We start from the raw sequence: 13,876 nt of genomic DNA on the forward strand, positions 1-13,876 counted from the left end.
GTGCGTTACAGGAAGTCCGAGGGGAGTTTCAGAATGATTTGAGGGATTGCCAGCTATTTTAGAGGATCTTATGTGAGATACAGGGGATTACTGGGGTTCTCATTTCAGGAAATTTCAGAGGAATTTCAACGAATTTCAAAGGCGTATTGATGAACTCCAGAGCCTCTAAGGTGAGTAACATGGAGTATCTTTTGGAAATGACAAATAAAATACAAGCGAGGCTTCTGTTCCAATCCGCACGCACTAAATGATATCACTACCACTTACTTAATGGTCAGACTAAGGCCTGACTAACCTCTACTATGCGTTGGAGTCGTCTCCATTCGACTGGTCCATGGCTGAGCATCTCCAGTTCCGCTCTCTGCGAAGGGTTAAATAGATTTTTCAAGATTATAGAATTCAAGACAATTTCTTTAGCCTTCCGCTGAATTCATCAGAGTTCTTATCTCTTCAAGCGACATCGCTATCGCTAAACAAATTCACTTTCATTTCCGTTTACCTACGCGTTTGACTCAGTCGACTGACATCGAGAGCTGTGCAAAAATGAGCAAAATTTCTACGGTAGGATCTCCTCCTGCGGTACACAACTCCGACCACAAAGACAAAACCTCCAATCCATTGGAGTTTCCTCTGAACAATGACGTCACCATTCTGCAGAGCCCAGCGCCCTGCCCCGATGGACCGTTTGACTGGAAGGTGCTGAAGACTGTTCGTTCGGCTCTCAAGCTCGGACAGATCGTAAGTTATGAAAATCAAATCCACCAACTTTTCCTAGAGAACAATCTGATTATTCTATCACTTTTAGACGGCTGCCATCGTAATTCTGGCGCTCACCCGAACCCGGAGCCGTCGCAATTCGGAACCGCTGGATTCTCTTGCGGAAATGGCGTTCCTATTCCTCGCCATCAATGCCCTGATAGGAACGGTGCTTTCCTTGGCCGATTCCATCTTGATAGCCCATCCTCTCCGAAAGGCATTCACTCCGGTGCTATGGTTCCGGGTGAAACTTTGGCTTACGGGATTGGCAGCAGTTGCGTTCCATACGCTGGCATATTTCGTGCTGGTTATTGCCCTCAACTACTATGGTTACGAATCCAACATAGTGGCGGCCGCTTTCGGATTTTTCAATGCCGGGCTGTATCTGGTGGATTGGTGGTTGGATTTTAGCAAACGGCATGAAATTGTTAGGAACCTGGAAAATACGAGGGATTTTGAAGATGTGTAAAACTATGTGTTGCTTGGTTGATAAAGGTAAACTGAAGAACTTACGAATTCATATTGTATGTACATTGAAAGTAACAATAAAATAAATATAACAGTATAATATTGTTAAGCACTTGCGAATTCGATTTCATTACAATTCCATTCCATGCGTTGGAAAGACCATCGCATATTTCAGTTTTTGATCAAAAAGCTTTACACATCATTGAAGCTTGGTTTCAAAAAGTAATGAAAACTTCCTTTGTCGACCACTTAAATTTTTTCTATTAAAATTCCAGATATAGGGATTTATCTAAGATTTCATTCAAGGACTCCTCCAGGAATAACTTCAAGAATTCCACCAGGAATTTCCCCAGGAATTCCTTTAGATATTCTGCCAGGAATTGGTCCAGGAATTCCTTCAGAAATAACTACAGAAATTCCTTCACAAATTTCTCCAGAAAATCCTTCAGAAATTTCCCCGGGAGTTTCTTCCGGAATTTATCCAAGAATTCGATCAGGGATTCCTGTATGAATTCCTCTCGAGATTTCTCTAGGAATTCCTTCAAGAATTTCTGTGAGAATCCCCCAGGGAATTTATCCAGAAATAATTCTAGGTATTCCTCCAGGCATTCTTCCAGGAGTTCATCCAGGAATTTGTCCAGGAATTTTACTAAGAATTGCACCAGGAATTACCCCAGATATTTCTTCAGGAATTCCTCCAGAATTTTATCCAGGAACTGATATAGAAATTCCTTCGGAAATTCCTACAGAAATTCCTCCAAGAATACCTACAGCAATTCTAGAGATAGATTCACGGAATTTCTCCAAGAATTCCTCAAGGTATTTCTCCAAGAATTCCTCCTCGGATTCCGCCAGGAATTTGATCAGAAGTTTCTCCAGGCATTCCTCCTGAGATTCCCCCAGGAATTTCTCAAGAGATTTCATCAGAAATTTCTCCGGATGTTCCTTCCACATTTCCTCTAGAGAATTCTACCTCTCACAGTAGTCATTCATAGACTCCAACTAACCACACCACCACGTAAGCCGCGGCTCAACATCGAGCAACTTCGTAACGTAGAAGTGACTCAAGACTACGCGCAGCAGTTAGCAGTGGCCCTACCAACGGAAGAGCAGCTTGGCGCAGCTACACTTGAAGATGGCTGGAGGGACATCCGATCCGCCATAGGTAGTACCTCGGCTATTGCACTAGGCTTCGTGACTCCGAATCACAGAAACGACTGGTACGACGGCGAATGTGAACAGTTGAAAAACGAGAAGAATGCAGCATGGGCGAGAATGCTGCAACACCGTACGAGAGCGAATGAGGCACGTTACAAACAGGCGCGGAACAGGCAGAACTCAGTCTTCCGGATGAAGAAGCGCCAGCAGGAAGAACTAGATCGCGAAGCGATGGAAGAGCTGTACCGCGCTAAGGACACACGAAAATTCTACGAGAAGCTGAACCGCTCGCGCAGAGGCTGTAACCCGCCAACCTGTCGCGCTTTCCCGTTCGTAAGTGGGTGGCTTAAGCGCCACTCCTAAAGGAGACCACCCAACAGTTTACAGGTTTGCCCGGCCTGAGACCCTTCCAGGGAATGGGTAAATTTTTAGAACTGGGGAAAGAAGCTGACTGGCTGCGTTAAACTATCCCAAGTACTACAGAAGATACGAACGATCACAATGCTCTAGAAGTTTCAAATGCAAACCCCTTAAATGCTTCAAAACCGATATCAACTAGGCGGAGTTTTATCATCATCGGCCCAGTCCGAAAGTTTCTCCAAATCGAACTACTTTCAATTCGAGAGGGTCAAAGGTCGATTTCGGGCCGACTTACCCCGTACAACAAAATCAAACTACAAGAAAACGATCACGCACTACATGAAAATTCTTCACAAGACACTAATTTCTCGGTACTCTACACATTAACGGAAAACGTTTGGGAACTACTGTTGCATTTATTAAACGACACTACAAATGTTTTACATGCTATAAAAGCACCTACCGCAGAGCTTTATTCAAACGAGCTGATTTGAGTACCTATACATATTTATTCCTCGATCGATCTTTCTTTACATGTTTGCCTAGGCCTTCCTTTCCCCTTCTACAATTCCCTAGTGTGTGTTTCCGTTCTTTCTCATTCCCCTCCTTCGCTGTCGTACTTCAACGCCCAGCGGCGCCGATCAAATAATCTCCTACGGCTACCAGTGTGTGCGACGGTGGTCGAGGGTGTGTGTTACGGGGTGGGTTTCATTCACAATGTGAGACGGTACGGGCTGTCGATTGTGCCGTATTGTCTCATGCGCATGGACGACACAAACGTATAGCATGCATGCTTGGATTTACGAGCTGGTTGGGTGGATTGTGGGTGGATTGCGCGGTGACACGCGACGTCGGTGGGCACACGGAGTGTTTTCTGGCCTACTCCGGCCCGGGTTGAACGTGCGATCCGACGGTTCGCGCTTAATCCGACCTCCACGGAAACGTGGGCTTACGCGTGAACGCGGCACATGCGTTCGAGCGTCCTACGGAACAATGGCTTGTTGGCAGTTGGCGTTGTTCTCCGACGCGGCAAATGATGGCGGCCTGCCTGTCTAGGGCGCGTTTCTTGGCGTGACGCAACCCTCTTCCGGCCACGTGTGCCCCGGGAATCCTTCAAACTCGAAAGGTGGGGTCAAGAGCGGTTTCTAACGGCTGGTGGTGTGTCGGCAATGGCCTAGCTGCCACGAATCCTGTACCCAAATCACAATTCACAAATTATGCCACATGAACACCGAAATCATAATCCGAACTCTTACCCTTTGGTTCAGGTTTCTACACACACTTGACACTTGCTCCTAATCTTTCCTAACGGAACTAACAAGCTTAGCGGGAAACACTATTAGGGAAAGGGAAGTTAATTAGTTAATCCTACTAAGAATTCTCATGTATTTTTTTTTTTCAATTTCATTTATTTAATAGGTCCATGCGCCCGGGAGCTTAACGGGACCGAAAAACTATGTTTTTACAATAAAATAACAGACGAATTGGAATCACAGTCGCTCTGTGATCCCAGAATAGCACCACACACTTTCTTCTTCTCTTTTCCACGCTTGGTTGACAGCCGCCGCTTGTTTGTACCGTCGCAGCTTTCGTACGGAGAAGATGAGCTATCGTCGTGATCGTTCCCAACGTCGTCGTCGTCGTCACCATCGGTGTTTGTTCTCTGCTGCTGTACTAGGCTCGTAGCTACGTTGTTCGGTTGAGGCTCGCTTTCAGCAAACGCACGTTTGCCTCTTGCTTCGACCGATGGACTGATTGGTGGGAAATCAGCCTCGTCGAATTTCTGCTCGGTGGATGGTGATTGATGAGTAACCGCGGCGGCGGCGGCGGCGGGGTGTATGTTAGTTACCTCCAAACATTTCTGCTGCGGATGGACAGGTTTGCAGCACCATCTACATGTCTTAACCTGGTTTGGATAGAATACGGTGGCAATTTCATTGCTGATAGTAATGAACGACGGGATGGGTTGTTTGAGTCTTATCTGAAGCACTCGGACACCGTTGAAGACACCGGGAAAATAGTTCTTCCATCGTTCACCTTGTATTGATACCACATCACCGAACCTTCTCATTTGCTCCGCGACAGCTACATGGGGTATGGATGGAGGGAGGTCACACACACGAACTGTAACAGCCTCGCTATCCACATACACGGGGATCTTGAACGGCTTGCCATTGCACACAATAGACCGTTGGATATTGTGCGCTTTTTCATAGCGCAGCGCCGTCTCGTTGTCTATCATCTCAATAAATACACAGTTGCGGGTGTTGTGTAGTTGAATACACTTTGCGTCCGCGAGATTTAGTTTAATTTCCTTTTCTAGGAAACACTCGATTTTACCTAATTCAGGTCGCGTAGGAAGAACGCTAAAATCAACCACGAGTGTATTTTTTCGAATACAGCTCATTTTAGCAATGGAAGAAAAGCGATGTACGGGAGCGATTTGCAAACACGACCGAAGGCTATGAGCGAAGGCTGTCAACTAATTCTCATGTAGCTTCACCTATGAAATCACACCACGACGCGGGACAAGAAAACGAACCACTCTTGCCTCTTCCACAATTCGATTCGAAGTGGACGATCAAGTCTGGGATTAGTCCTCAGATAGGCCGCTAATTTGTGACCTTCGGCTTCGAGGTCGCGAACTTGGACGAAGTCCAATTCCGCGAGTGCAACATTCTCAGAATTTGCACCCGAAACTTCAAAGGCATTGTGACCTCTCTTTCCAACGGCCGCCTTAAAACCTTCAGTCAGATTCTCTCCCCAAGTTCGGTAGGAGTGCGCAAAACCGAACGGGAAAGGTCAATGGATCCTGAAAGGATTTTGGGACAGGTCGATGCCCGCCGATGGCATCACAAATTGCGCGCATTCAATTTAGCTGGCTTGGGTCCATTGCATTTGGGCGCGTGTTACTGGATATAGGGAACTCATTTGGGCAAGCGTATGCCAATTGCAACTTTTGAAGATAGAGATCTTTGTGCGGTGAATCAATTTTAAATTTAAATGGAAAAAACGAATGAACATGCAACATAATTAAATTGAAAAAGATTCAATATATTTAACAGTGAACATTTATAAATCACAAAGCGTACTTGTTACAAGGCTTTGTGCCACAAGCCGACATGTGCCGAGATAATCACGGGAATATTCTCACGAGCGAGCGTGAGGTGGTCGAGAGGTGGCGGCAGCATTACGATGAGCACCTCAATGGCGACGTTGCAAGTACCGAAGGTGGCGTGGTAACAGATCTAGGAGTATGTGCACAGGACGAAAGACTTCTGGCCCCTGACCTTCAAGAGATTGAGGAAGAGGTTGGCCGATTGAAAAACAACAAAGCCGCTGGAGCAGATCAACTACCAAGCGAGCTTCTAAAATACGGTGGAGAAGCACTGGTGAGAGCACTACACTGGGTCATTACCAAGATTTGGGAGGAGGAAGTATTACCGGAGGAATGGATGGAAGGTATCGTGTGTCCCATCTACAAAAAGGGCGACAAGTTGGATTGCGGGAACTATCGCTCGATCACACTGCTGAGCGCTGCCTACAAGATACTCTACCAAATTTTATGCCGCCGTCTATCACCGATTGCAAGAGAGTTCAAGGGGCAATATCGGGCTGGATTCATGAGTGAACGCGCTACAACGGACCAGATGTTCGCCATCCGCCGGTGTTGCAGAAATGCCGCGAATACAACGTGCCCACACATCACTTCTTCATCGATTTCAAATCGGCGTGTGATACAATCGATCGAGAACAGCTATGGCAGATTATGCACGAATACGGATTCCCGGATAAACTGATACGATTGAACAATGGATCGAGCGATGTGCGTAGATCGAGTGCAGAAAAGTCCCAAAAAATGACCACGTGGTTTATGGACAGCCCCTATGTACAGCAGAGGCCACTCAGGCCTTAGTCTGACCGGTAAGGTAAGTACGGTATGAGCCTGTGTCCATCTACCCTTGCTGAAGGAGTCCCATTCTCTCTGCCACTTCAACATAGACGATGTTGTAGATGTTCTTGAAACACTCTTCGTCCTCTGCCACCACTAGTGCTATGGGCATCATGACCGCTAACCTATGCACCGCGCCCTTTGAGTCAGTGCGGATTGTTTCGCCCCTGTGGCTGTAACCTAGCTGGTCTCGAACACGTTAGTTATGCTCGCTTTCAACGCCGGGTTTATAGGTGTCCCCTCCGGATCCAAAGGGTTAAGGTATATCAGCCTGTGGGTACCCTCAAGTTGATTCATGTTTCGATTGATCACTAGCGCATTCGACCATGCAGCGGCGCCATACCGTAGTACGGAGACCGCTACTGTCGCGAGCAGCTTACGTTTACTCGAGACTATTGCCGTGCTATTTGACATTATCTTCGACAATGCACAATGGGTCCAGAGCCGTATTTACGAAGACAAAAATGTTTGTGTCTAAACCATAAGTTTTAGATACATGGTGTCTTTGGAAAACTTTCTTCTTATTTTTTTACCTTTTTTCTCATTATTGTGAAATTAGGGTGGTCCCTCTAGTTTCGTGGATCCAAACATCTGCTTTTTAATAGTTTTATGTACGTTCACAAAATGTTATACAAAGTTGTAAAAGAACTTATTTGGAGCAAGTTTGCCGAAGAAACCATTATTCTATCTCTTATGGTTCCTAACTTATATTTTTTTAACAAATTCAAGTTAGGGTGATCCATGAATTTCAGTTTTCCTGAAATAACTTTTAATTCGTTCGTTTTTCGTAAATACTTTGTTCCGAGCACTTTTATAACTATCAACGACGCATATTTTTTCCAAAGAGCTCAAAGTTCTAACTCTCATAGTTAAGAAGATATTGGCATTTTTCTTCGAAAAATCACTTTTTTTTCAAAATGTCATATCTCAAAAAGGAGCAAATGGATTTTCAATCTCCCGGTTGCATTGGAAGGATCGTACTCTGTTCTATTTATGGTGAAAAAACTGTAGGTACCTTTTTTGTTTAAAGCTTTTTATTGAATTTTGAAAATACGATTTTTTTCATGGAAAAGCAGTTGTAACTTTGAAAATCGATGAGATACAAACTTGGCGTCTTCGACAAAATTGTGAGTTTTTGGCTGCTATAAAAGTGCCCAGAACAAAATATTGCGAAAAAATCAACACATAAAATTATATTGAGTAAAAACAGATTTTCATATGAAAAAATGACACATTTCAAGCAAATTCAACTCGTCTTTGTTAGATAGATCAAAGTAGCTTGGTAAATGGTCATCCATTTCATTGTAGAACCAATGTTTGTTTATACTGTCATCACCATTTAGGCATAATGTTGATAAGATATTGTAAATCATGTAACTTTGATAGGCTTTTACGTTAACCTATACATATACTAGTGATTGACATTTTCACTATCCATACATTGAAGTGATGAAATTGAATTTAAATTGATGGAAATCAGCTCAAAATCACATTTTAAGTTGAGTTCATTGACGAATTATGGATTATAAGCAAATTTAAATATTTTCGACATGGTTACTTCGATCTATCTAACAAATACTAGTCGAGTTTGCTGAAATTGTTCCGGTTTCCATATGAAAATCTGTTTTTACTCAATATAATTTTATGTGTTGATTTTTTTGCAATACTTTGTTCTGGGCACTTTTATAGCAGCCAAAAACTCACAATTTTGTCGAAGACGCCAATTTTGTATCTCATCGATTTTCAAAGTTACAACTGCTTTTCCATGAAAAAAATCGTATTTTCAAAATTCAATAAAAAGCTTTAAACAAAAAAGGTACCTACAGTTTTTTCACCTTGAATAGAACAGAGTACGATCTTTCCAATGCAACCGGTAGATTGAAAAACCATTTGCTCCTTTTTGAGATATGACATTTTGAAGAAAAGTGATTTTTCGAAGAAAAATGCCAATATCTTTTTAACTATGAGAGTTAGAACATTGAGCTCTTTGGAAAAAATATGCGTCGTTGATAGTTCTAAAAGCGCTCGGAACAAAGTATTTACGTGAAACGAACGAATTAAAAGTTATTTCAGGAAAACTGAAATTCATGGATCACCCTAACATGAATCTTTTAAAAAATTATAAGTTAGGAACCATAAGAGATAGAATAATAGTTTCTTCGGCAAACTTACTTCAAATAAGTTCTTTTACAACTTTGTAGAACATTTTGTGAACGTACATAAAACTATTAAAAAGCAGATGTTTGGATCCGCGAAACTAGAGGGACCACCCTAATTTCACAATAATGAGAAAAAAGGTCGAAAAATAAGAAGAAAGTTTCCCAAAGACACCATGTATCTAAAACTTATGGTTTAGGCACAAACATTTTTGTCTTCGTAAACACAGCTCTGGACCCATTGTGCAATGCCATTATCGCCATGCTTGCCCTTTTACATGCATATTCCTGGTGGCTTCCGAATTTGAGCTTATCGTCGATCATGACCCCCAATGGCTTTTTTGTGAGCGCTTAGAGTTGTTCGTCACCCGCCTGTGATGACTACCCAAGTAACCACGGTGCTGAAGCCTTATTGCATGCAGATATACGGTGTACTTAAAGCAATCATTACTTTACATGCTAACTTAAAGTTGATTTAAAGTGGAAATGGGCAATTATGCGACTGCTTCAAGATTATACCAGTATAATCTTAATTTGATTCTATAATTGCCCACTTCCACTTTAAATCAACCTTAAGTTTGCATGTAAAGTAATGATTGCACTAAATACACCGTATATCTGCATGCAATAAGGCTTCAGCACTGTGGTTACTTGGGTAGCACTGCCTGCTGCTCAAACTTGCGGTTGATTACCACCACCTTCCGTTTGGTGGTGCTGCGAGAGCTTGCTGTCTCGACCTCATCCAGTCCCTCGCTATGCCGATTGCGTGAGCTTCTGTCAGGTCCACTTCCTCTATCGACTTGCCGTAGGTATACCACGAGGGTAATGTCAACGGCAAAGCCGACCAGCTTTACGCCCGGTTGAAGTGTGAGCCTCGATACGCCATCATATGTTGCGTTCCATATTGCCAGGCCCAGGATGGGGTCCTGAGGTATCCCCGTGGTGATGTTGTAGCTCCTCTCGCTTTCCTCGGTGTCATAGATTAGCACCCTATTCTGGAAGTTTCTCTCCAGTATCCGGCATAGGCTAACCGGAACTTCTAGGTGTATAGCGCACTCATAGGGGACCCAGCTTACGCTGTTAAACGCATTCTTCATGTTCAGCGTGACGACCGCGCAATAGTGGATTCCCGTCCGCTGCCATTGGAGCGCTATCTCGACCGTTTTGGTTACAGGCCTAACAGCGTCCACTGTCGTTCGATCCTTCCGGAAGCCGAGCTGGTTATCCGAGAGCTCAGAGTCATCAGGTTTCGCGGTATAGGCCATCAACTTCTACAGAATGATCCGTTCCAACAGTTCTCCGGTGGTGTCCATTAGACAGATAAGTCTGTATGTCGACAGCTCGCCAGTTGGCTTCCCGTGTTTGGGCAGTAGAACCAGTCTTTGCTTTTCCAACTCTCCGAAAAGTCGCCTCTGTCTTGGCACATCTGCAAAGCCATTCTGAACATGTCAGGGTTAGCCTTGATAGCCATCTTGATGGCTACTGCCAGGATACCGTCCAGACCCGGAGCCTTGTTCAACTTAAGCGACTTCGCTACTACGATAAGCTCTTCGTTCGTCACTGGGGCGACCTGGCATTGGCTGCTTTGGCCATGGTTGACGGGGCTCATGGTCTTATAGCGTCGCGGGGAATAACGTTTCCACGATCTTCTGTAGCATTTCGTGGAGCGTTCTGGGGATACTGATGCGCCCTTCGTTTTGACCTTGACTACTCTGTACGCATCACCCCTAGGGGTTGGCTGCCTGGCAGAGATATTAAAAGCCGGTTTCATTGCCAGTTCAGCCGCCCTGTAGGCTTCACTTCGCTCCATTCTACCCTCATCGGTGCGAGCTCTTTGCATCCTCCTCCTAGCTCTAAGGCAGGATTCGTGGAGTTCTCCGATTTCGGGACATCACCAGTATACCTGTTTGCTTCCATTTCTGGGTAGTAATTGCCTTGGCATTGCGGCGTCACATGCACTGTTTAGGGTTCCGACTAGATTTCGCTGGATAGATCTTCGGTGTTACCCTCCAAGCAATCGTACCACAAATGCCGGCTTATCGCAGCACCAGGTCAGCCATCTCCGCTGACAGCCGATGACCTTCGGCTGTGGCCGTCTTCCTCCGTGTTCCACCCGATATCGAATCACCAGATGGTCATTTTGCGTGTATCCATCGTCGACCCTCCAGTCCGAGCTAGGGTTTAGACCCGGGCTCCAGTCACAACATTGATAGACTCCGCACCATTCCTGCTGTAGGGTTTTTTTTTGTCGCCAACGTTCGCGACATTCACTTCGAGTAGAGCTCAGCCTCTCGCGTTAGTCGAGCGGCTACCCCATTCAATCGCCAAGGCGTTGAAGTCTCCACCGATGATCATGGGACTCAAACTCGCTAGTGCGCTTGATAACAAATCTAACATAGACGAGAACTGGTCTACCGAACACCATAACATCTGCAGTATTACACTCCATAGAGATCGGCGCTAGCTTGGCCTATTTCATATAAGTTTGTCCATCTTAATATGTATAGATCTTTTCTTGGATCTTTGACATCTGCCTCTGCACCACCATGGACGCACATGAAATTAGAACAGTTCAACAAGTTTGAATGTTATGTGCACTCATATTGATAAAGCGTTGTGCTTTTGTCTAGTGCTCTTATCATATGTTTGCAACACTTTCGCGATAGATACCTGCTATCAACCAGTGTTTTCCTTACTTTTCTGGACCGAAAAGAAATAGCATTCAATTGTAAAAATATAACAACGAAAATACTTTTTTTTGTTGAGAAAGACGGCAATGATACAAAGTGACAAATCTGAGTTGTGTATGTTCGTTGTTGAAATTTTTTGTTTTAGAATGCGCATATTGTGTTTGTCATTTTGTAGATAGATGGATCAATACTCTTATCGCTTAGATTAGCACTGTTGATACTAGAATCCGTGCCATTTTAACCCAGTTGTGCGTTCGTTCGTTTGTTTGTTGAGTGAGCTTTTCTTGAGCAGAAATCATGAACAAAGTATCAATGACAGCTTCACTTCCCATTGTTCACAAGTCAGAACGGAAGAAACTCACCGCAATCCAGTTTCCTCTGTTCAACGATGTTATCATTCTACAGAGTCCCATGGGCGTTTCACCCCGTCTATTCAACTGGAGAGCTCTGAAGAGTCTCCAATCGTCACTCAAAGTGGGACAAATCGTGAGTATCAGTTGTATATGATTTATATCAGTATGTTTTGAATATTTCTACTTTTCCACCAATCCAGCTAGCGGCTTTCCTAACCCTGCTGTTCATACGCCCACGTCTATCGTACCATAATGATCGCTATTTCTGGCCGGATCTTTCCTACTTCATCTTCGCGTTCACTGCACTGATAGGCACGGTGATTCTACTGGCTGATGCAATCTTCACGAACCAGCCCCATGGTCGGGCTTTCTCGCCGTTGGAATGGTTCCGGGTGAATCTTTGGTACAACGGACTTGTGGTGGTAGGATTTTACACGCAGGCGTTCTCCGTATTGGTCTTGGCGCTGTGGGACATCCGTAGTTGCAGTTTCAACATAGTGGCAGCCGCGTTTGGATTTGTTGCCACAGTACTGTATGCTGTTGATTGGTGGATTAACTTCTGTAGAAGACGTGAGGTTTCAGAGCAGTCAAACAATGGCAGTGAGGGTAAAACAGAGCAGGTGAACTTGTTAAATTGATCCAGGAGTAAAGATGCAACGTTACTGATGATTTTTGTAACACAAGGCTGAAAGTCTCTATAATAAAGCGAATTGAATTGATTTTTGTAACAGCTCTCAATAGCTCAAAAGGTATCAAATAAATTATACCAATTGCATCTTTATTTCAATTCGACGCAAATGGTCCGTCTTACCCCGGCAGGCCTTGTTACCCCATCTTCCCCTAAAGGTAGAACTTGACAGGCACGAAGAATATAATTTTGATGTTCAACTTTAGCCTAATTTGGTGGTTACTTTTCTCAGACCCTACAGCATGTTATCATGTTTTTGTCACATTCACGACAAGTCCGATTTTTGCAGCTTCATATTTTAGGCGGGTGTGTATAGCTCTGCCACGGTTACAAATATGCTGGCGATAATATCCATGTCGTTCGCAAAGCACACAAACTGTCTGGATTTCACGAAAATCGTACCCCGGCTGTTGTCCCTGTTTCGTCGCTTTACATCTTACAGAGCGAGGTTAAAGAGTAGGCAGGAAAGTCCATCACCTTGTCGCAGTCCCCGGCGAGATTCGAATGCAACGGATCGTTGCTTTGGTCTGTTCGGTAGCTTCCCAAAAGAGCCGTTTTCGTCCATGATTTTTCATAGCTCTGTGCAGTCGATACTGTCGTATGCCACCTGAAGTCGATGGACAGGTGATGTGTTGGGATGAAGCCGACTTGATAACTTCCCGCCAACTCATTCACTTTAGGTGGCAGACGATAGAATAAGTGCCATTTACACTTATCAATAAGTTGATTCAACCAAGAGGCTCAATCTTTCATTCAACTTCATCAAGATACACAATTTGATGGAAATATTGCTAAATGTATTGCTTGCATTTTTATTGTTGAGAAGATGGATGATAATGATGAATCTTGATATAAATACTGACCAACCTGCAAAAGCGAGGATTGAGGTTGGTGTTCATATCCTCAATATTTCCCCTCCGAAAGATTGATCCAACCGATCCAACCACCACTATCATCCAGTTTGACCAAACCATCAAGATCATCCAAGTCCGTCAAACTTTCCCCTCAAGTTGTTTAATTCGATCAAACCAGCAGGGTAAAAGAGTCAGCAGATTGAGCGAAGACCATTCCATCAGTGAGGAAGAGATAGCAATTCACCAACGTTCAGCGCGTGGTTCACGGCGTTCATGGTGGCCAGTTCAATTGAATTTTATGGAATGCTTTGAAAGCAAATTTCTGGAAATAAAGTGTCAAGATTTTGCATTGTAAATATTATGAAGACTTGATCATTAGGAAAGTGCAAATTTCGATGCTTCGCTTGCTTATTCAATTCCATTAATGATTATGAAAAAATG

General features: G+C 44.0%; 3 protein-coding genes across 4 annotated transcripts; 2 read left to right on the forward strand and 1 right to left on the reverse strand.

Annotated features, from left to right (window-relative positions):
* Positions 1 to 478: 478 nt before the first annotated feature.
* On the forward strand, positions 479 to 1,333 carry LOC109432949 (uncharacterized). The gene is made up of 2 exons (XM_019709303.3): positions 479 to 738; positions 806 to 1,333. Exons 1-2 carry the CDS (start codon positions 544 to 546, stop codon positions 1,223 to 1,225), a joined length of 615 nt encoding a protein of 204 aa, XP_019564848.2. The 5' UTR covers positions 479 to 543; the 3' UTR covers positions 1,226 to 1,333.
* A 1,805-nt stretch (positions 1,334 to 3,138) lies between these two features.
* Positions 3,139 to 6,944, reverse strand: LOC134285115 (uncharacterized). 2 transcript variants are annotated; one of them, XM_062845176.1, is made up of 2 exons: positions 3,999 to 6,944; positions 3,139 to 3,920 (listed from the first exon to the last, which is right to left on the reverse strand). In XM_062845176.1, the coding sequence occupies exon 1, from the start codon at positions 5,147 to 5,149 to the stop codon at positions 4,205 to 4,207; it is 945 nt and encodes a 314-aa protein (XP_062701160.1). In that variant the 5' UTR covers positions 5,150 to 6,944; the 3' UTR covers positions 3,139 to 3,920; positions 3,999 to 4,204. The 2 variants fall into 2 exon arrangements, with proteins under 2 accessions (XP_062701160.1, XP_062701159.1); XM_062845175.1 differs by having other exon boundaries at positions 3,139 to 3,932.
* A 4,587-nt stretch (positions 6,945 to 11,531) lies between these two features.
* On the forward strand, positions 11,532 to 12,674 carry LOC115258378 (uncharacterized). The gene is made up of 2 exons (XM_029858466.2): positions 11,532 to 12,026; positions 12,094 to 12,674. The coding sequence occupies exons 1-2, from the start codon at positions 11,838 to 11,840 to the stop codon at positions 12,529 to 12,531; spliced, it is 627 nt and encodes a 208-aa protein (XP_029714326.1). The 5' UTR covers positions 11,532 to 11,837; the 3' UTR covers positions 12,532 to 12,674.
* Positions 12,675 to 13,876: the final 1,202 nt, after the last annotated feature.

This window comes from Aedes albopictus, chromosome 1, assembly GCF_035046485.1.
Source record: "Aedes albopictus strain Foshan chromosome 1, AalbF5, whole genome shotgun sequence".
In the NCBI taxonomy this organism is placed as follows: domain Eukaryota; kingdom Metazoa; phylum Arthropoda; class Insecta; order Diptera; family Culicidae; genus Aedes; species Aedes albopictus.

Coding starts and splice junctions, on each gene's coding strand:
- LOC109432949 (XM_019709303.3), top strand. CDS start 544: ATGAGCAAAATTTCTACGGTAGGATCTCCTCCTGCGGTACACAACTCC. Junction 739..805: donor CTCTCAAGCTCGGACAGATC/GTAAGTTATGAA, acceptor TATCACTTTTAG/ACGGCTGCCATCGTAATTCT.
- LOC134285115 (XM_062845176.1), bottom strand. CDS start 5,149: ATGAGCTGTATTCGAAAAAATACACTCGTGGTTGATTTTAGCGTTCTT.
- LOC115258378 (XM_029858466.2), top strand. CDS start 11,838: ATGAACAAAGTATCAATGACAGCTTCACTTCCCATTGTTCACAAGTCA. Junction 12,027..12,093: donor CACTCAAAGTGGGACAAATC/GTGAGTATCAGT, acceptor CCACCAATCCAG/CTAGCGGCTTTCCTAACCCT.